This window comes from Coloeus monedula, assembly GCF_965178545.1.
Source record: "Coloeus monedula genome assembly, chromosome: Z".
NCBI lineage: Eukaryota > Metazoa > Chordata > Aves > Passeriformes > Corvidae > Coloeus > Coloeus monedula.
Genome location: NC_138822.1, coordinates 54,742,529 through 54,764,985, shown reverse-complemented (window position 1 = coordinate 54,764,985; position 22,457 = coordinate 54,742,529). Strand labels below are relative to the sequence as shown.

At 43.8% G+C, this 22,457-nt stretch overlaps 2 protein-coding genes across 2 annotated transcripts in view; both read right to left on the bottom strand.

The window, feature by feature from the left end:
- Window positions 1-9,754: 9,754 nt before the first annotated feature.
- CARTPT (CART prepropeptide) lies at window positions 9,755-10,470 on the bottom strand (the record flags this gene model as incomplete). Its single annotated transcript, XM_082301563.1, has 3 exons — window positions 9,755-9,862; window positions 10,163-10,246; window positions 10,327-10,470. The coding sequence occupies 3 exons, from the start codon at window positions 10,468-10,470 to the stop codon at window positions 9,755-9,757; spliced, it is 336 nt and encodes a 111-aa protein (XP_082157689.1).
- Window positions 10,471-17,071: 6,601 nt separating this feature from the next.
- The window catches only part of MCCC2 (methylcrotonyl-CoA carboxylase subunit 2), a 37,086-nt gene continuing 31,700 nt past the window's right edge, over window positions 17,072-22,457 (bottom strand). Inside the window, exon 17 of the mRNA XM_082301431.1 lies at window positions 17,072-17,506. Within this exon, the coding sequence (XP_082157557.1) occupies window positions 17,389-17,506 (118 nt within the window). The 3' untranslated portion in view covers window positions 17,072-17,388. The remainder of the gene's footprint in view (window positions 17,507-22,457) is intronic.

The following is a 22,457-nucleotide window of genomic DNA, read 5'->3' as shown; positions in this document are numbered from 1 at the left end:
CTCTCTCTTTTCCATTCAGAACCGGGGGATATTTCCTAAAGGAAAGTCTCTGCACAGTAACCAGCACCCTCTTGTGTTTACGGCGTGCAGAGGCGAAACCCAGTGCCAAGTAACTTCGGATGACTCCGGAGCTTCATCCTGGAGCACCTCCCAAAGCCCCAACCCTGACATAACAGCAGGAACCTGAAGTCTCATACATGTTTCTCCAGTAGCTGCTGGCTATTGCCCAGACAGGAAAGCAGTAATTAGCACGGCTATATGTACCTAACGTTAACTTTCTCAAACAGTCAGAAATATTCAATCTGAACAAGTTCTTTGTTTGGAGCTACCACTGCCTTTCCAAGAAGCTTGGATGTCTCTCAAAATAGAGTTTACACCATGTCTTCAACAGAAGCCAGGAAGTTCTCAATGGCTCTTCAGATCTCCAATGCCTTACTCAGTTAAGGATTTATGAGACAGAAATAGCACTAGAAATAGTGTAATAGCAATGAAATGGCATAAGTAAATCCAAATCAGAACAAATATGCAATTTGGCTAGGGTACAGTACTAGTATCTAAATAAAAGAACAACTGATGCAACCACCAGTGTATCAGTTCTCAAACTGAAGAAAAACTCCCTGAAGTGCGTTGTTGTTGTTGTCCTGTTTGTACAGAAATTCAGAACTGCATACAGTTTGCATGCAGCTCTCTGCAGAAACTACTCAACAGCTGCAGGGTTTAATTCCTGAGGGAGTGGAACAAAGCTGTGTCAGGGAGGTTTAGGCTAGGTATTTGGAAGAGGTTCTTCACCCAGACAGTGGCTGGGCACTGGAACACGCTCTGTGGAGAAGTGGTCATAGCACCTGACAGAGTTCAGGAAGTGTTTGGACAATGCTCTCAGGCACATGGTGTGACTCTTGGGGTGTCCTGCGCAGGGGCAGGTGTTGTACTTAGTGATCCTTGTGGGTCTTTCCAAACTTAGGATATTCTATGGTTCTTAGAGAACTGCATATTTTTGCAGCTTTTTAAATTCCTCCTACAAAATTCTGTAGCATATAATGCTCTTATTGCACAGCAGTCATTCTCCAAGAATTTCGAGTACAACCACCGTTTTCTGTTTAATTCTGTGGTTTTCTCTATGAACAAAAAACCCAATCCAAGTATTTTGCACATGAATATAACTGTATTCTATTAGGCTTGTATCTTACTTGCATATAATTTTGTCATCTTTGCTAATTGAGTCTTGAATAACTTTTCCATAGTAACTATTTCCAATAGTAAGAATACTATTAAAACTAGGTAGATTTCAATCCAATTTGAATTCATAAAGTGACAGATATAAAAATACGTATAAGCTCGTAGAAAGTGAGTTAAATGAATGTAAAATATATTCTGAAGAGCATGAGATGCAACAATAGTTGCTGAATGCACTCATGAAGATAGATTTAAAGCATTACCATCAAAAGGAATTAACTCAAAACACCAGCTTTGTGTCCTGAATCACAGTGTTCTTTATGTTTATAATGAGGGTGAAATACTACATACAAAAACCTGCTAGATCAGCTCAAGTTAGGGCATGACCTGTTCTGAATTCCTGTCATTTAATGTGTATCAGGAATACAAAAAAGTGTGGGTGAGAAGGGATTTCAGCCCTTGCAGCCTTGTCAGGGCACAGTGAAACCATTCTATGTGGCGTGCCTTTACATCCACTACCCTCCATTGGTTCGTTATGGAATCCTGTACCTGTACTAGTGTTTATAATAAATTGACAGGAAAAAAATGCCGCCTTGTTTTCTGATACAAATAAATTAGTTAATCCCTCCTTGATTCTGCTGTTTAAAAAGACAGGTTCACCATCTACTAGTCTCCACGTGAGTTTAGGGTCACAGTTTAAATCAAACCAAAAATTCTGTGTTCAGATGTAGAAAAATATCCTCCCCTGATGTCTTTCATAAAGATTGCTGTTAATTCCATCAATAAAAATGAGAGGTGAGGCTACAATAAAACTATGACTTGTACAGCATCCTCCATGGATATGTCATCCAGAAAGTAATAATCTCTCACTTGCCTTTATGCATTTTATTATGTTCTTAGCTGCATTTTGTTTAACACATCATCCTATTGTCATCATTAGTTTCATTTCTTTGATCTCTATCTGGCAAGGATGTGCACTTTGGTCTGAGGTGTTACCTGTTTTATGGATAAATGCAAGAAGACAACTGCTAGTGTTGTCTCCCAAATTCACAACCAGAATTCAATTCAGCTTTAAACAATTCTGCATTTTAAAGAAGCCTTTATCTTGGCCTGGGAGATACTGAAGCAGTCTTTTAATGCTTAGTTATTGCATTTCTTAATTGACTCTGTGGTTTAGTTTCTTTAATTCCTTATAGATGTCATGAAAAGGTGATTTTAAAAAAGTGGCAAACCTCTAAACAAGACTTGTAAAGTCTTGTTGCAAATATTCATGAACGCAATGACTATTCTGAAGGCTTGTCACGGTTTGACACTGGCCAAATGCCAGGCACCCATGCAAGCTGCTCACTTACCCTCCCCTGCAACAGCTGGGCAGAGGAGAGAAAAAATCAACAAAGGTATCTCTACATGAGTAGAGATAAGGACAGGGAGAAAACACTCCAAGGGCAAAAGAGGCTCACCTTAGAGGTACAAAGTGAGTTTATTACTAACAAAATCAGAAGAGGATACTGAGAAGTAAAATAAACTCTTAAAAACACCTTTTTCCCCAACCCCTCCCTCCTTCTGACCAACAGCACAGGGAGACAGAGCATGGGGGTTTGGTCAGTTCATCACCTGAGATCTTCTTCTGCTGCTCAGGAGAGAAGTCCTTCCCCTGTGAGACCGTGGGGTCCCTTCCCACTTGACACAGTTCTCTGTGAACTTCTCCAGCATGGTTCCAATCTCATGAACAGGAGTCCTCCCAAGACTGCTGTGATGTGGGTCATTCTTCCATGGGGTGCAGTCCTCCAAGGACAGGCTGCTCCCGCCTGGAAGCAGGGCCCTCTCTCTCCACCAGGTCTCCCACTGGATCACAGCCTCCTCCAGGCATCCACCTGCCCAGCATGGGCACCTCCCCCATGGGCTGCGGGTGGATCTCTGCATCCCCCGTGGATCCCCGCATCCCCTGTGGATCCCCATGGGCTGCATGATTGCTCTACAGAGCTTTTTGGAAAAAGCAGATAAATTTCTAGCTGATACAATAGAGAAGAGTGTACCTGAAAATTGTGTGCCATTAATGAATTCTAAATAGTGTGGAAGTTTAGTCAGGGGAAATGTACTTTAACCAGATCAGTGCAAATAGACATGCTGGAGTTCCATCTCCGTAAGGGAGAAAATCAGCATATCTAGTGTGTCCATTAGAGTTAATAAGTCTGTTGTGAAGAATGGTAGGGTATGATGTTTTTTTTATAGAGTCATAGAATTAATCCTTTGCATTGGAAAGGACCTTTAGAGGGCATCTGGTCCAATACCTTCCCACAAGGACCAGGGACATCCTCAGCTAGATAAGTTGCTCAGAGCCCTGTCCAACCTGACCTTGAGTATTTTCAAGGTTGGGGCACCTACTACATCTCTGGGGCACCTGTGCCATTTTTTTTTGCCACCCGCATCATGAAATTACTTCCTAATACACAATTTAAATTTACCCTCTTTCTGCTTAAGACCGCTTCCCTCTGTCCTATTACAGCAGGCCCTGCCAAAAGCAGGGCCTATCTTTATTATAAGCCCCCTGTAAGTATTGAAAGACTGCAATAAGATCTTCCTGGAGCCTTCTGTTTTCTGAACCCCAACTCTCTCAGTCTTTCCTCATAGGCGAGGTTTTCCATCCCTCTGATCATCTTGGTGGCCTCCTCTGGACTCACTCCAACAGGTCCCTGTCCTTCCTGTGCTGGGACCCCAGAGCTGGATGCAGTGTTCCAGGTGGGGTCTCACCAGAGCAGAGCAGAGGGGCAGAATCCCCTCCCTCCCCTGCTGCCCACGCTGCTTTGGATGCAGCCCAGGGCACATTTGGCTCTCTGGGTTGTGAGTGCACATGGCTGGGTCATGTCCAGCCTCTCATCCCCCAGCACCCCCAGGGCCTTCTCACAGGGCTGCTCTCCATCTGTTCATCCCCAGATGTGCTGATATTGGGGGTTGTCCTGACCCAGGGGCAGCACCTTGCACTTGGTCTTGTTAAACCTCATGGGATTCCTATGGGCCCACTTCTCGAGCTTGTCCGGGTGCTTCTGGTTGGCATCCTGTCCTTCAGGAGTGTCAACAGCACCGCTCACTTTGGTGTCATCTGCAAACCTGCACATAATGCCACTGTCTGTGTCATTCTTGAAGACATTTAACTGTACTGATCCCAATACAGACCCCTGGGGGACACCACCTGTCACTGACGTCCATCTGGACATTGGGCTGTTGACCACTACCCTCTGGGTGTGACCATCTGGTCAATTCCTCATCCACCAAGCAGTCCACCCATCAAATCCATCTCTCTTCAATTTAGAGAGGAAGATGTGATGGGGGACTGTGTCAAAGGCCTTACAGAATTCTAGACAGATGATATCTGCAGCTCATCTCTTGTCACTTCACTAGAGAAGGCCACTGGGTTGTCCAGGCAGGACCTGCCCTTGGTGAAGCTGTGCTGGCTGTTTCAAATTATATCCCTGTTCTCTGTGGGCCTTAGCACAGCTTCCAGGACTATCTGTCTTTCCAGGCACAGAGGTGAGCCCTCACCACCATCCACTCTCTCTGTGCCTGACCCTGAAATGTAATTTGTGGTTCACGGCTGGAACCCTGCAGCTGGTTCTTTGCTTTGATGTGATCATTTCTGTGAATCCTGTAGGATCCTACAAGACAATCACGGGACCAGAAGAAGGGAAGTACTTCTGGGACAAAGTCTGGCTGCTGTGTGGTTGTTCTGTTACAGTAGTGCCTGCAAGTGAGAAGACATTCTGCCCCCCAGGCAAAACAGGCAGGATCTCCAAGTTGCCATCAAGTCAATTACCACATACAAAACAGAATTTGCCATTTACTAGGGAAGAACTAAAAGAGCAACACTTGAATGCCTAATCAGTATTTGTTTTAATTTCCAGTCTCATTATAGCTGCTACTGCAGACAGACTGTTTCCACAGGCTCCAGGGAGGTCCCACACGCCCTCTGAACAATCTTGCCAAAATGTGAAGGCCCGGACCTGAGCTGAAAAGGGGCTCACACAGATGGGGTGAGGTACTGGGGGAGTGAAGGAAGGACCCAGGTAAGGCTGCTCAGGTTCCTGAGTTCCTTTTTGTGCAGCCTCCCTTTCCAGCAAGGGAGAATCATCTCTTAGAGACCTAGATCAGAAGGGTGACTTGCTGGGAGTCGTAAGGAGTCACAGGCGAAGTATAGCTGCATGTTCCATCTTGCTCTATTGTAAAAAAAAAAAAAAAAAAAAAAAAAAAAAAAAAAAATCCCCAAAATCCCATTCATCACTGTTGAGCTAACACAGTCATTTAGAGGAGAGACAGCTGCGTGCTGAGAATGTCATTCCAACACTGCCACCTCTTGTTCTTCTGCTGGTTTCATTTTTGCCCAGCTCCAATCTGTGGTGGATATACCACCAGCAGAAAGCCATAAAGTCTCCACTAGTTTTGTTAAATGCAAACCTTACAAGGAAGAGCAACTGACTGGATGCAATGTCATCTACTTCTATACAACTTACAAAAAGGTAGAACACTTGAAAACATCCACATATTCTATCAATCAGTGTAGATTAGTGCATAGCTATTTTCTCTGCTTACTCAAAGAAGGAGGCAGTGAAAGAAAGGGGGTGAGGAAAAAGGGGAGAACAAACCAAACCTACCACAACAACAAACAGATCCCCCAGAATCTTAGAAGAAGCAAAACCCACTTCAGGAGAAAACATCATGGGATTTGTCCAGTATATGTGAAATACATTTTATCCATGCAATGTTACCTCTGTGACTCCTGATGCGAACCTCAGTTGTCCTCTCAGTACTGTGCCATCTGCTGTCCCAGGAGCTGCCACCCAGAGGCATACATATTCCAAATGCTGGTTAATGAAAAGCAGTGCCTGCCTCCACCAGGAACACCAAGCCTGAGAATCATGTAGAGCCTCCTGGAGAAGACTTGGCTGCAGGTAAGTACTGTAAGTTGATGATCGTTGAGTTTTGACTAGGTAATCTCTGGGAAGAGGTTTGCTCTAGAGCAAGGTGGATCACACTGTGCTAGCAGGTACGACATGGAGAAAGCCCACAGACAGCAAGGAGAAGAGAAAAACTGTCTGGGCCTCTTTGTCCTGGTGCTTGATATTCAACTAGCTTTTTCATTGGGGTTGAATTACTGATACAGGTGGGGTTTCTGCAAGGATTCCTTGATTTCTAGCACTGTATTTCATTTTTTTTTATTTATTTCAGATAGCAGTTTTATATAACACCCTCTTGAATTAACACCTTTTTACTAGACTTTTTCATGATGTCTCCCTATGTTTCAGTCTTCACGTGTAGAGTAGCTGAAAACATGAAAATGTTTTAGCCAAACCCAAGTGCCTGGAAGCTGCCAGCAGCCCCCAAAACCAGTGAGCAGCCCAGGCACAGAGTACTGATCCCCTGGGCTATGGGGCCAGCTGAGACTGCTGGTCAACCCATCACACAGAAAGAAATTACCTGACAACCAGCCTGTCAGGAGCAGTTTTTACATCTCTTTCTAGCTGGAAGATCCAGTCAACGAGAAAAATTTAGTCTTCAAATGGAGTTGGCAGGAGGCAAGCAGATTTACAGTGATTGAGTTCTAATAGGATAGGACTTGAAGCAGCTGGGTTTTTCTACTTCATACTCAGTAAACTCATTAATTCTGAACCACAGTTATTATTATTCTGAACCCTTTCTGGTGTCTAAACCTAAGAGGAACCCTCAAAAACTGTGCTTCTTCTTTTGTACATGTTGTCTGTAGGCCCATCTTGGAAGTGTTAGTAAGGTGAAATCTGGAGATATTTTAATTGAAAAAATGGTGTCATTTCATGTAATTGATTTCAAGAGTGAAAAATACACAATGCTGATTCTATCCTGATTCTTACAGAACAAGTTTCTCTCCTCATGTATTTTTTTTTAATCTCTAAAATAGAAATAACTGCAATGTAATGTAAGTGGTCTTGTATATAACCAACATGCTAAGAGCCCTCAGGTTAGTGCACACAATATTGCAGAGAGTATTGTCATAATGTCAGTATCATGAAAGTAAACCCTAAATCCTGATTTTTAAAGTTAGGTTTTAGATTTATAATTTTGATCTTTATGTAAACCATGTTTATAATTTCAAGCACTGTAATCAGGAAAAACAAGAACTATAAAATCAACACATAAGCTGAATAATTCTTGATATATTTTAGTCCAATATTTCATGTTTCAGTTCAGTTCTGTGTAAATACACCTTCAGTAAATGTTACATGTAGAGCCAATCTACACGAACAGTTCATGGAGATGATTGTGGTACTTGCGGCTGGACACAGCCTGAGGGGACCATCAAACAGCCAGAGTATGCACTCTCTGCCTGAAAGCATCCAGTACCAATATTGTACAGTCCTTTTTATTGTTTGTGTGGGAACCAAACAGAGATGCTACACAAATTATTTCATTATTCCGTGAGAAATCAAGGATTTCTACAATATCTCTGGGAAATACCATAAAAACATCCACAAGCAGTTACAAGTTTACAAAACCTGACACTTGCCTCCAGCCCTGCAAATGCACTATCACACCTCTCCCCCACAGGCGTTACTCACCCATGGTCACAAAAGTTGCAGGCAGAGCGAGCTACCACTCCTGACTGAACTATCCCTGCTCACTACATATCCATTTCTCTCTGTAAAGTCCTCCCTGAACAGTGTTCCCACCAAGTGCACCATGGCTCTTGCCTTAATTTAACCCTCCCCTCCTGACTCCCCCACATACACAGTCCCCCAGGTCAGTACTCCCTTGCCCATGAATGGCATACGCCAGTCTTGTGGTCCCACCAGTTAAAATAGCCTTAGCACTCCGGGTGTTTTCAGCTACCCTTTATTTTGTCCTTCTCTGGGCTAAGATGAGCTCATTCCTGGCCTGGAAAATAATAACTAATAACAACAATAAACACCAACAACAACCCTACCACAGTACCGATACCAGCAATAATAATAGTAGTCATACTGATAGCAAAATGAGAAGTGGTGGGTCTCTTTTTGAAGTTAGCTTCTTCATACCTGTTTCAGTCAGAGTTGGTTATGTGCTCTTACTGTTTAGAAATAAAACAAATGCCTTATAGAAGCCTTTTTCTCACAAAATTCTGGGTTTCTCATGTGAATTTGTGCTCTCTTCAGCATGAAATATGAAAACTTCTTGTATGTCTTTCCCCTGTGTCTGCCTTGGCCCCTGGAGTCCCTCATCTCCATGCTGATAGAATTAAGAGCTGGTTCTCGCAAAGACACCCATGGATGAATTGTGACAAAGAACAGGCAAGAGGCTCTTTCAGGGATCCATAGTTTGTGGGAATCAAACACAAAGTAACACAGATGATCCAGCTCATGGTTTTTGCCCCCATACACTGCCTCCCCAGACAAGTCCCTGCAGCCAGGATACACCATGTACCGTCCCAAAGGAAAACCTGAGGTCCTAAGCCTCTGTGTTCATCACAGTCTCTCTGGGTGCCTGTGGGGAGGGAGCAGACATCAGCTGAGCAGCACCAGAGCACATGAACCTTGGTTTCTAGTCCTGTCCTGACCTGGCCGATGGCACACAGGACACTTGCAATAGTTTTGGAGAAACCCTTAGCATCTCCCTCTGAGTGCTAGAGATTCCCATGTGAATTAAAACACCCAAAATACCATCATCAGAACACTGACTTTATTAATAGAGACAAACAAAGGATTAAAACACGTTATGGGTTTGCTGAAACACACAGTGTACCTGTGGAGGACAGACGTATTTATATACATTAGTTCATTGTAGAAACGTGAGCCATTTGGTCTAGATGACTAGGATATCCCCAGGTAGTTTGCAACGAATCCAGACAGCTTTCTCTCCGTGGTGGCCCTGGTAAAGCAATCGATTTCCCCCCAGCCCCACCCCAGCCAGGCTGGTACCAGACCCCTGCCCACCACCAGTGTCTCATGCAGGACTTTCTACAGCACAGGGTGAGCACAGCTGGATTTGGCCTGAGGCCAGCGGTGTACGTGAACCCCACTGAGGGCTGTGGGCTTCTTCTTCTGGGGTGTGCTGAACTCGGTCCTCTCAGAGGAGAGGCAAGAGAGAGGGGGTCAGGATGCTTTGGACACACTCGCATCCCGCCCCTCCCCTCTACCCCCAACCACCTCAGGGAAATCCCTGCCCCCGGCTCCTCCGGCTGGCAGTGGGTGGATGTTTCCCGCCCGAGGAAGGAGCCGGAGAGCCCGGGGCACTGCACGGGGTCAGCACCGCTTCCCGGCACGGCTTGGCACTACTCGGGTCTGCACCGGGACGGCACTGCAGATCCCGGGACCGACACCACTACTCCCAAGGCACGGCCCGGGATTTTCCTGGACGGACAAAAACAAGCGGGGGAGGAGGGGAGGGAGAGGACGGGGTGGGGCGGGGGAGAGAAAGAAAACAGCTCCACGGATGTCGGATGTCACGGACGGCGTTACACGGGCGACGCGGGGGCTTCTCGCTGCGTTTCTTGGATGGAGGAGCTGCGGGAAGTCGCCAGCACGTCGGGGCGGCCAGACGTCGGTGCCTGCGCTCCCGGCAGCTTGTGGGGCGCCCCTGCTTACAGGCACTTGAGGAGGAAGGAATTGCACGAAGTCCCCCGGGGGCAGTCGCAGAGCTTCCCGATGCGAGCCCCCTTCCTTACGGCGCACTGCTCCCCGGCGTCGCACTGCGGGCAGCGGCCGGCCGTGAGTGGGACCGCCACCAGCGGCCGCCCAGTCCTGCCCCGTCCCGTTCAGCCTAGTCTCATTCTGTCCCGTCTAGTCCAGTCCCACTCTGTCCCCTTCCCTTCCCTTCCCTTCCCTTCCCTTCCCTTCCCTTCCCTTCCCTTCCCTTCCCTTCCCTTCCCTTCCCTTCCCTTCCCTTCCCTTCCCTTCCCTTCCCTTCCCTTCCCTTCCCTTCCCTTCCCTTCCCTTCCCTTCCCCTCCCTTCCCTTCCCAGTCCCGACCCGTTCCGCCGCGACACTCACCATGGGAACCTGCCCAAACTTCTTCTCGTAGTGCGGTCCCCTCTTGCTCTTGAGCTTCTCCAGCACCTCCTGCAGCGCCTCGATCTGCCGAGAGACCCCAGAGCCGCCGTCAGACCGCGCCAGCCCCGGCGGTGCCCCCCGCCCGGCCTCGGTCCCCGCCCCACCAGTTCCTTCTCCCGGGAGGCGCCGCCGCCGCCGGGGGGTCCCAGGTCGCGGGCGCGGCGCGGCGGGGTCGCTCCGTGCCCGCGGGCGCTCAGCAGCAGCGCGGCCGCCACGGCGCACAGCGCCAGCGCCCGGCAGCTCTCCATGGTGCTGCCGCCCCGCCGCCGCCGCCGCCGCCTTTATAGCGCCGCGCCCGCCCCGCCGTGCGTCAGCGCCCACCGCCGCCGCGCCCCGAGTGTCGGCACGGCTCGGCTCCGCGCCCCCCACCTCCCGACCGCCTCAGTCGGTGCCCCAAAGCGCCGGCCGTCCCTCACCCTCGGGACAAACAGCGGATCCGTCTCTGAGCGCGGCCGGGGGGAAGGTGGCCAGCCCAGCCGCACCCTGCCCGCACTCCCTGGGCTCGTCCACAGCCGAGGGCTGGGTCGATCCCGTGTTACGTGAGCTGAGTGGGAAACTCTTCCCTCGCCCCCTTGGGGCTGGGATGGTTGAGCAAGAGGGTGGACATTGGACACACAGAGATGAAAGTGGAAGTTGGGCTTGCAGACTTGGGAGTCTAGGCTTGGAAATCAACACAGGGATCTGACAGGAGGGAGAGTAAATATCCCGTGGGCTAAGGAAAAGCACGACGTGATGGAGGATTAGCCTGAAGGAGTTGGGGTGGGGGGGCAGAAGGGGGATGGTAGATAGTGATGATGAGCAACAAGCTGATGAGAATGTGAATGCTTGAGTAAGGACAGGTGAGAACCAACAGTGTGGGGAGGCTCAGTGCCACCAAGAGCAAGGTAAGAAGCAGCGTCAAAGGGCCCAGGATAAAAGTAACTGCTAATACATAAAGCAGAACTGTGAATTGTGCTTGAGGTCAAATATCATATCACTGAGCAGGTTCTTGGGGAGTATCATATACCCTGTGTGTGAAATGAGGCCACCTCTGTTTTGGGAGAGAAAAAGTGCAGTCACCAAAAGGAGACTTATCATCAGTGAACACACGTCATTCAGACCTTCCCACTGACATTTGGTTCTGCAAGCCGCGTAGCCTTGTGCCCATGGATACTCTCACTGAAAAGATCCCTGGCAGGCTCAAACATGTCCAGGCATCATGGACATGGTGGTGGCAGGAGCAGCTCTTCCCATTAAGAAAAGCAGTGGCATGCTGAGAAGAGTGTGCAAGATGAAGGACAGTGCTGAGTGAGCAGCAGTTTTGCTGGCATGAGACATTTGGCCATCTGGTTGTTGGGACAAGGAGGCAGGGAGCTGGGTCTGCCTGTGAGGAGGCTTCACTTCAAGCTCACAGCTCTGAAGCGGCTATGGGGATGTTCCTGCCTGCAAGTCAACAGCAGCAGCAGGAACTGGGCTGTGTCTCCTTAGGTGAAGGTAGGATCATTTGGAGAAGGCGGAAGCTGGAAGACCTTGTTAACAAAACTCTCCCAGCTGGTCATTTGTAGGGAAGCTAGGAAGGGGAACTAGGAACAGCTTGGAAAGGGAATACAATGTGAGCGCACACACAATGAAAGTTGTTTAAAAAAAAATTAAACAGGTTCAGGCATGTATTTTTCCAAGTAGGCAGGCATTCTTTAAAGGGAACAACTGGAGTGTGATTTAGCAAGTAATTTTCAACAGCAGCATTTTGTTTGAGGCAATAAAAGGGCTCTGATCTCTCTATCACGTTGCTTGCCTCCAGTGCTGCGTGTTCACCTCTTGCTGTTACCACCTCCCACACACTCCTATTTATCATTGCATCCAGCAAAGGTCTCATTTGTAATTGCTGGTCAGAGATCCTCTGCCCATTTGTGTGGATCTTCCAGTTTCATTTAACCACAGGGAAGGCTAAGATTTCAGATGTCATGCTGGTGGTAAACCACTCATAGCAAAGCCCAGGCTTTGCTCTCAGGCTGGAACAAAAGCACATATGCAGTACTGAAAATGATGGGCGTGCCAGAACAAAGTTTCTTAGAACAGAGAAACAACCCAGGCTATGAAAAATTCCACACTTCATACAGAGAGGCAGATATATGGCCTATTCAACTTTAAAAGCAGCATCTGTGAAGCCTGACCAAAAACTCAAACCATTTTATAGTATGAGGATTACTCATGCAGTGTTGAACACACCAGAGATGCTCAGAAAACATCACTGTTTACTTTCCAACTTGCACTTCCAGTAAAAAGCTGAATTTAATGTTAGCTACTCCAGTAAAATTATTGTTGAATGTGGAGGCATTTACAAATTTCTGTTTCCAAAAGTCATTATATCTGTCTGGCTACAGACACCGATAGAACTGTGTAAGCTTCTGTGCCTGTTACTGTCTGTATCACACTGTCTCTGCAGACATCACTGTCCCTTGTTCCCCATTCACCCATTCTTGTACACTTTATCTCCACCACTAGGGGATAAAAAATCAGCAGGATTAATATCAGCAGGATAGCTGAATATTAAGTAAGAGTGTCAGAAGCTACCAGGGGAAGGAGCAGAAAAGGAGTCAAGATGTGAAAACACAAAATCACTGTTTACAATTACAAAAGGGCAGGTACTTTCTAACAGCATCACTAGGCAGTCATAGGACAGCTGGCTAAGGAATGATGGAAGCCTATAGCACTTCAGAGCTCAGCTCTGGATAATCTGCATGCAATTCCATCAGACCTTGGGGACAGACAGCTCTGTTGTACCTAAGTACTAATTCAAGCTTCTCAAAGCTGACTTTCTCCATGCAAATGTTATTGCAGACAAGGTACAAACAGAATGCTACCAATGTGCATTAGCGGCTGTATATCAAATGGATAATTTTGAAAGTCATACATGCTTTTCATAATCACATTCTTCCATCATCATGACCAATTAATTAAGTGTACTTCTAAAAGCAGGGAAAAAATGGAGGTTTATGTTGATGCTGGTGAGCAGTTCTGAAGCATTTATGTGTGTTCTAGATTTGGCTTGACATAGACATAGAGTTGGATGGATTTTAGGACTACTAGAGTGTAGAGATTAGTGTCAAGCATTTGAACAAGTGCCTCTACTGAATCAGAGACATGAAAATGGACATCTGGCTTTAAGTGGATGTTTTAAGGCTGTGCAGAAAAGCATTGGGCTTTTGTAAGTGCCTTGTTAAATTGCCTTAATTTATAAACCACAGTTAAAAAAAAATAATATACCATCAATGGCTTTCTGAATCAAGACATTTCTTTGGCTGAAACCTCGAACAGAGAGGAAAATCAAAGATAAATCAGAGTTCTGCCACCTCTGAAGTAATAAGTCCAGAGGCATACTTGAAAGATAACATCTATTTCAGGAGGAGATAGCAATTCATCTTAATGAGTAATAGTTTGGAAAAAAGCCATTTAAATAAAAGATGGATTCTCAGAACAACAGTCCATATACCAATGCCCACACAAACACTGAGGCTACAAACTCCCCATTAAACTAATGCCATATGGGTGGAAGAGTGGTGGAAACAGGTCCCCAGGGGCTTCTCCATTTCTGCAGGCAGAGTTATCACAGAGGCTGTGCACTACCCACATCTCATTTCAGCCCTGGAAGCAGACTCATAATGATTGTGCTCCAGAGGCTCTACCTTGACGTTTGTTAAACAAACTGCCACCAATTTGATTGAAGACCAAGTTGTAGCTCCCAGGTTCCCAGCACCTTCCTAGCTGCCAGGAAAATAAAAGGGAAATGGCAATGGGTACATTTTTACGATCCATCCTGAATTCACCGTCTCAGCCCAGGTAATTTGAGAAGGAAACCCTTAGTTACTGAGAAGCTTAGCCCACCTCATTCACAGCTTCCCATTTCCTTCGATAAAGGTGTTTGAAAACACTCTCAAGGTCACAGTATCGACTCTTTTAAACTCATTGTAGTCAAACATTAACCTCTTAAATAGACCATGTCTAACTACCACTGAGAAACAGAACTAGGTAACCTCTTGGCCTTCCCTCTTCTCAGGGGCAGGAGGGAGGCACACAGCTCAGAACAGCCATGCCCAAAGCAAGACTAGATGGGAGCAAAGGTCCCCAGGAAGTCTAGAGCATCATGTGTGATGTCCTGGTCCACCACAGTTTGTGTGCTTGACACAGCACAGCCTGATTCCTCAACTTCAATCTGAAAAATCAGTGCCACCCCAAGTACCACCATTTCCAGTACGGAAACAGAGTAGTGTTTATGAACTGCTTCAGTACTACACTGAAGAAGTTATGTGTACCAGAGAAGGAGAAGTCTTGAAATACTCACCCACCGCTTTTACATTGCCCCTGCCATCAGGAGTATTACACCCTTACAGTGGCAGCTCCCTTTAATTTAGGTTTATTTAAAATTTTCTTTCATTCCAAAAAGGATCCCACTGGTAGTACAATGCCAATGAAAACTGGAAATTACTGTTGTAAGGGCATCCATGTTAAACGTAAAAGGTAGCTACTACTGCAAAAGCATGAGACTCCTGGTGGCAGACACAATGCAAGAGCTCTGGGTGATTATTTTGAGACAGCATGAATAGATCTACCAACATCATCAAATGAGGTACAAGCATGGGGTCCAACTCCTCACTCCTGCTGGCTCCACAGAAAACAATGTTTTTTAGCAAACCTCTGGGCAGCAAGAGACCCTCTCAGTGATGAGAACACCATCACACACAAGGGGCACTGCATACAGTCAGTCAGTGTCCCATACAGAATGCATCACAGTAATATGCAAAAGCTTTTCCCAAATAGCTGTGTAGTGGAGGAGTGATAACCACTAGTGACTCTCTGAACTGCTGTTCTGCACTGAAGATCCTGCTCAGTAGCAATCACTAACCAGATCATGCTGGTAAGATGCTAAGCCTGTGACGATTAAGTTCATTTGCTTAACATGTTTCCAAAGCTAAATATTATTAAGGCAGAACGCTCCTATTTAATCAGATATGTGTTTTGACTTTGCTTGCACACATATTCAGAGGAAGAAATTTTGACAAATGTAAAGAACTGTATTTTCAGATGTAACAAGCAACAGAGTTACCCATCTCAGAAGCATCTTTCTAAACACACCTGCTTCTATCATCTGTATCCCAGGATTACCTGTTGCTGTCTCCAACGTGGCATGATTTAGTTACCAGTGTAATAGAAAGAATACATTCAAAATAAAAATATTATTCAGAAGAGATCAGACTTCTCAGCAGAAATAGGCAGTAGTCCTTATGGCTTTGGGAGTCACAAACAGGTGAAAGTGACCCCCATAATTAAGAAGAGAAGGACAAGTGCCTAAACTGATTATTCAACTGGAGTAGGAGAAAATACAGTGTCCTTCTTCTTACTGGAAGCCACTAACAGCATTTCAGGGTCCAGGACTCTTTTCCTCCTTGCTTATATTTTATACATATACTTACATATTTTGTAAATCTGTATTTTAAAGTAGGGTATTTTTAAAAGCATTTCAGAAGCCTACTAACCATAAATAACTTCAATTTACTTTCAGGATCAAGAAATCTTGGGTCTACGCTAGACATGTTCACAAACGTGGGTAGTGAGACAAGAATAAGTGGCACAAAAGCACAGCTCCATGCCTAGTTTGCAGTATTTTAAACTATTATTCTCTGCTAAATATTTAATATACTAAGAACATGCATGTAAGCACAAGAGTGCAGACTTACAGAAGTAATCTCTTTAGTGGTGCAGAAAACACCAGGCTTTGGATACATTTCATCTCCATAAAAAGAGAGGGAAAACTGCTCTTTTAGTGCAATACAGAAGTGTGCCAGGGACATACACCTCAACATATACTAGGCTGTCTGTTTTCTACATTGAAGATCCACATTCCAAAGAATTACTTCATTTTCTCTTTTGCATCTGAGACACAATTGGGAAGGCTGGTAGATAGCAGACTTTCCATCCTCCTCCTGGATTCAAACGGAATTCCTCTCTCCACACAAGCCTAGGAAGATCGCAGCTAGCATCTTAACAAGGATGATCACTCCTGTTAGGAGTCTTTCTCTCCCCACAGGCCAGCACAGGATAGGACCTCTATTCATACACACTGGCTCTTCTTAGATTTGACTCTCAGTTAAGAATATTTCTGGCAATGGCTATCTGGGCTGGGCACCTGTAGAACAAAGCTAGATAACATAAAATCACCCTCCTATTCCCAGCTAGAACAGTATTTAGTTTCTACAAGGTGCAATGTTTCTGAAGAGAACAAATTAAATGACAGACACTGAATTCTTGAAAAGCTTTACACTCGAACAAGCCACCCTAAATAAATCAGAATAACCAAAGCACTCCAGCATCTCAGAACTCTTTAAGTCACTGGATTTCAGGCTTCTGAGTGAAGCATTGATCCTTGTGGAGAGAACACTCTGTCTTTGTGAAACCAAGATTACTAGAAGGACCACACGCCAAGATGTTTAAATACCTTTGCAGCCAATCCCTGTCCTCACACATGCTCTCAGCAACCTGCTGATTTCACAGATACCAGCATACACTTTCATCTCTTCCAGAAAACATTATGCATCCATCAGGTTCAATAGTTGTTTTGATTTCAGGGAACCACACAGAAGAGCAATATTTTTTAGATGAAATCCAGAGACAGAACAAGATGACAGCAACTGCATGAAATCCATAATTTCATGCTGTGTTGAAGTCCCTGCCTGCTCTTACAGCACTTCCCTTTCACAGAAATTATTTACTAGCAAATGTGGGTTTTTCTTTGTTGGACTTCAAAACTATTTTGCATTTATAGGAGACATACAAAGAGGAATTAGAAGAAACAAAGGAGCTGATAAGCACCAAATATATAGCTTACTTTGCACATTTATTTATATAAGATAGTATCAATAGTTTCTTGTCAAACATGAAGTATAATTCTAGAACCTGCAATTTATTCATGCAATGCAGTTACATAAGCACTTAAGTGACTAATCTCAAATCACTATCAAAAAACTGAAGTACCATGTGACAATTACAGTCAGTGAAAATAATGATCAAAGTTTCATTAAAAATAGTGTCTTACAAATCTTTATTTTTAATCACCGCAATATTGTAGTTAGTATGCTGCCCAGCCCCAAGTAAAATATACAGAGGTAATTCTGATGATCACACGTTTAAGTTTACATTCTGAAAACTCCAAATTCTGTCTTCTTCGTGGGTGCATTTAGTGCTGCGCTGAGACTGAGGCCCAAAACCAGTCTTGTGTCAGCTGGATCAATAATTCCATCATCCCATAATCTAGAGAAAAACCAAAAACATAACAAACCAGAACTTTTAATAATTAAAAGAAATCAACATACATAGCTGGTATACTTTCAAACCCATGAAACTGGAAATGGTTTATATTAAAGAAAGAGGAGTAAAATAGTTAAATTATACTTAAAACAATGGAGTCAATTCATGCTGTTCATCAGTGCAATAGACTGGTGTGCATTACTCCATGGAATTGTCTTCTAGAACAAAGTATACATTTTAGATAAGTGAAGAAAGTCAGACCTACATATTTTGAATAGATTCTTCATACTTAATCATCTCCTTAAAGAAAAAAGCCCTCTTTGCTTGTCAATGTTCAGAATGTTCAGAATGACCATCTGTCAATGACCTACCTTCTTCTATTAAGAATGCTTGCACTTTAAGGATTATGTCACATCATTATTTACACTATTCAGGTTAATTCAACTGCCAGGTGAGGATGATACAAGTGTTTACTCTTTCATCATTAAAAAGTCAGAATAAATTTCAAGTATTTTCAGAATTTCTGTTGTGGGTTGACCTTTGCTGGATTCCACGTGCCCTCTGGGCCGCTCTATCATTCACCCTTCCCAGCTGGACAGAGGAGAGAAAGTAAGATGGAAAACAACTCATGTTGAGATAAGGCAGTTTACTAAAGCGTAAGTGAAAGTTTGCACGGGCACAAAGAGAAGAAAAACCTAACAACTTTATTCTCTACTTGCCATCAGCAGGTGATGTCCAGCCACTTCCCAGGAAGCAGGGCTTCAGCATGTGTGGCATTTTCTTGGGAAAGCAAACACTGTAAATAACCAATGTTCTCCTCCTTTCCTTAGCTTTTGGAACTGAGCTGAAGTCATATGCTATGGAATATCCCTTTGGTTCATTTGTGTCAGCAGGCCTAGTTGTGTCCACTCCTAGGATCCTGCCCACCCTAGAATACTGCTGGGGGAAAATGTTGGGGAGAGAAGCTTTCTAGCTACTAATGCAAAGCACAGGACTGTGAAGACTGCTGTGGGAAAATGAACTCCACCTCAACAAGACCCAATACAATTTCTTTCATTTATTTTACCATTAAGTCAATTTCTGAATGACTGGAAGATACTACCCTCCTTAAATTATAAGGCAATTAAAGGCAATTAAATTATAAATAAGCAACTGTCAAATTCCCAGGTCCCACACACAGCCAACACTTGTAAATAGTCTCTTTGATATTATCCAAAATTTAAGGTCTTTGTGGCATCAGTTCTCAATGACAGCTTCATCCCACCTAAATTAAAATCTGTGCTGAAATTCCCAGCAGGCCATGAAACTGTAAATATTGTTATTTCCCCAGCAAGATATTTAAGCAAGATACCACACTGCTCACTGAAACCCAATCTCACTTAAACGCATACTTTAATCACCATCTGCAGAACATATGCACACTATCTTTGGTTAAGACAGGGATGCTCCTCCTCCATCCCATCTTTCCCTAGAGAGACTTATTTTGCATTCTTTGTGAACTTAGTTCAGTGTTGGCTAATGCTTAGCTCTTTGTGGAAAACTTAAAAATACAAGAAACAGTCATTAATAGGGCGCCAAGACTGACTCTACCAAGAAAAGGCACAGCCTTTCCTTTCTAACTGAAGTTCCATCTGCAAATTTTATATTGTTTGGAGATTACTTAGCAAAATCTGTTAGACAGGAAACAATATATTTTGCACTCTTCTTTCAGTCCTAAATATGCCAACCTCATCCCCAAGAAGACTGCAAACTTTACATAAATACATACTTATAAGCTCGAGGCAGCAGCAGACACTTCTGACTGTTTTCCGTATTTGCTTTATTTTGCCATTTGCTGAGAAAGCAATATTCATCAAATCAGATAAAAATATGAAGAGACTGACAATGTATGCTTTTTATTTTACAACATGTATCTATCCTAAGAAGCACAAAATGGAATTGCAGTAGAAGACACCTTTAACAACCTCAGGCACAAGGGCTCAGGCTCAGCTCTAGGAGCACGTTTTCCAACTATTAAGGAACTGTATTTCCAACTAGATAGAGAAGAAAAAGGATACCCAGCTCAGAAAGAATGCTCTACTATAAAGAGATCTTATAATGGTGCAGCTTCCCAAGCAGGAAACATGGGGCACAAGAGCAAAACTGAAGAAAAGGAGAAGAAAGGGTTTGGAGAAGGGAAGACTTTGCTGCTAACTGGACAAAATCAGGCTTTCTTTCTTGGGAGTGAAAATCAAATTTTGATTTAAGAAATCTTGCACCACAGTAGTTGTGGCCACAACTCACTGGCCAAGCTGCTAGGTCCCACCCAGCAAAGAAAGAAGCCTGGAAAAATGATAGAATTCTAGAATGGTTTGAGTTGGAAGGGACCTTAACGATCATCTAGTTCTAATCCCCCTCCCCATGGGCACGGACACCTTCCACTAGACCAGAGGTTTCTAGAGCTCTGAGTTGCACAGAGCTCCAATCAACCTGGCCTTGGAACACTTCCAGGGATGGGCCATACACAGCTTCTCTGGGCAACCTGTTCCAGTGCCTCACCACGCTTGCAGTAAAGAACTTCCTCAAATGTAAAAAGGATAAAAACTTCTGGCATGGCAAAAAAAACTCCTGCTATAAACCCAAAATACAAATATAAAAAAACTGTAGCTCTATCTAATTTCTTCTCATTTTAGGATTCTCAGTCAGTATGTCCCTTCTAGTGGGCTACTAACCCAAGCACTGGAATACTCTTAACAGCCACACCGTACCTGCAGGGAAGCGGTACTAACAGCAAATTCTGTTTCAGATGACACAAGAGCTGTCTGTATCATAACTTGGATAAAGTGCATGTTTTAAGCTCCTGCTGTCTGACTCCTGTGAGTAACTTCTTTCCTAACTGTATCTTTAAATTTTAAGTAGTAACTCAATTTTAAGTAGTAACTCATTAAAATATTTGGGCTTATTTGGGCAATACTCTATTGAAAAGAATAAGAGGAACTGCTTCTTACCATACAAAAGCAAAAGCAATTGGAGGTGCTTTTTTTGTTCAAAATAGCTGAAGAAAAGTGGTTTTACAGAGACTTACATAAGAGATGTTTGAATTTGCTTGATTTTTTCCCAAGACAGTGGTTGTAGCTGTTGATATAATCTAGCGTAACAGAATGGCCAAGACAGTGCTTACTACGCTTTCAACTTCATAGAGTGTGCATTACCAAAGTTTAATGCATATGCTTTTTTTTCTTCCCTTTGTATTTATATTTTGGTTTAGTTATGATGAATATAGTCAGATTAATGTGCCAAAAGAAAGGAGAAGATCCTCCTTAATAGCAAAAATAAAAGTAGTTTTGTGAGGTCAAATAAATCTCAACTCTTCTGTTTTCTTAAGACTGCGAAAGAAATCCCAACTTTATGAACAATTTCAAATATAGTAATTTCTATTTTTAAGCAAATTTTGGATTTCTGAGTGATACAGGTTTGCTCTGCATATAAATTTTTTTTCCAATAAATACCTGCAATTAACTTTTTTATTTATGAAACGCATTGAAACAGAATGAGGGAATTCATAATACTTAAAATGTTCAACACATCTGCTAAGGGTCTGGAAGGGCAGGGATGAACTGACTCCAAAAGAATCACCAACTTAGTGCAGTACCTTCCAAGCTGCAACTTCATAGTGATTACTGCTGTAATAACCACTTCCAAACATAAAGCACATTTTAATGGCAGATTTGTTTAGTTTTTTTCTTTTTTTGGTAACAACACAATTGACTTATATTGACAACCGTAGAGATTTGATGTTGCATGGAAGTCAAGCTGCTTTCGTATGGTCACCCCTGGCTTCTGCTTCTCTTTGTTTGAAGAAAACTGCATTCTCTGTTGGGATGTAACATTAATAATTAAACTATCTATTAAAACCCCATTGCTGGAACATGAGTCACACTACACTCATAAAATATCTGTAACTGAGATGGTGTGAGTAAAAGAAATGAAGTTGCCTGAAGTAAAATGCTTGTGTAATTTGTTAAGACGCAAATCACTGAAATCTTTTAAGAAACCTCTGAGCAGATTAATATAACTCATTAAAAAGGGTGCTGCCTAATGACCGCCATTAATTAAGACTGCTCATTGTGAAAGGTTCTAATCAAAAAATTGGTTAAAGTCTGATTAGAAAATACAGCTGCAGGGAACAGTATTGACATCCTGTACATATAGCAAGTTATCACTTACAAGCAAAATGATTAAAGAATAAATAGGGATATTTGCTTATCTTTTAAGATCACTAGGGCATTTTCCTTCTCTCTCCTTATTACTTCAAAAAGCTTGATTCAAAGCCTAATGAAGTCAAGTGGAAGGGTCACATCAATCTCAACGGCCATTAAGGGTGAGGCAGACATTAGGCAGGAGAACAACAGCATGAGGGAGCCTCCAAACCAGCTGCACATGAGCAGCAATACACACAACAGTCTTTGTGTTCATCTATCATTTCTGTTCTCTCAGAAATGCTAAGATGTTTGCTGGAGTTTCCTTGTTGACCTTTCTGGTGGAGGGATCTTACAAAACAAAGGCTGTCCAGATTCAGTATGAATTACAGCACCCTGACATCTGGTTGACAATCAGCTGTGTTTCTACCATGCTTGAAGCCCAACAGGAAGCACCCTTTAGAGCAAAGGGGACTGGTTACTTCTCCCTGGATTACAGCAAATGCTTGCTAATAAGCGGCGGCTGATGTTGGCTGAGGAAAGGGCTGTCTCCAAGGTGCAAGGTGAGTGGTACATCCTTCCCCTTAAGAACACTTGCTGCAAAGACTGTAATCCACTTCATCTCATTGTTTCTGCTTGGACAGCCTACTCCACAATAATGAAAACTTCTGAACTATTGATCTGAGATCTTGCTTAGGAATTAGATACTGCAAAGCATGAAAGGGCAAGAAACATGAGTATATCCACTGAAATACCCAATTAACTCTATGAGAGAG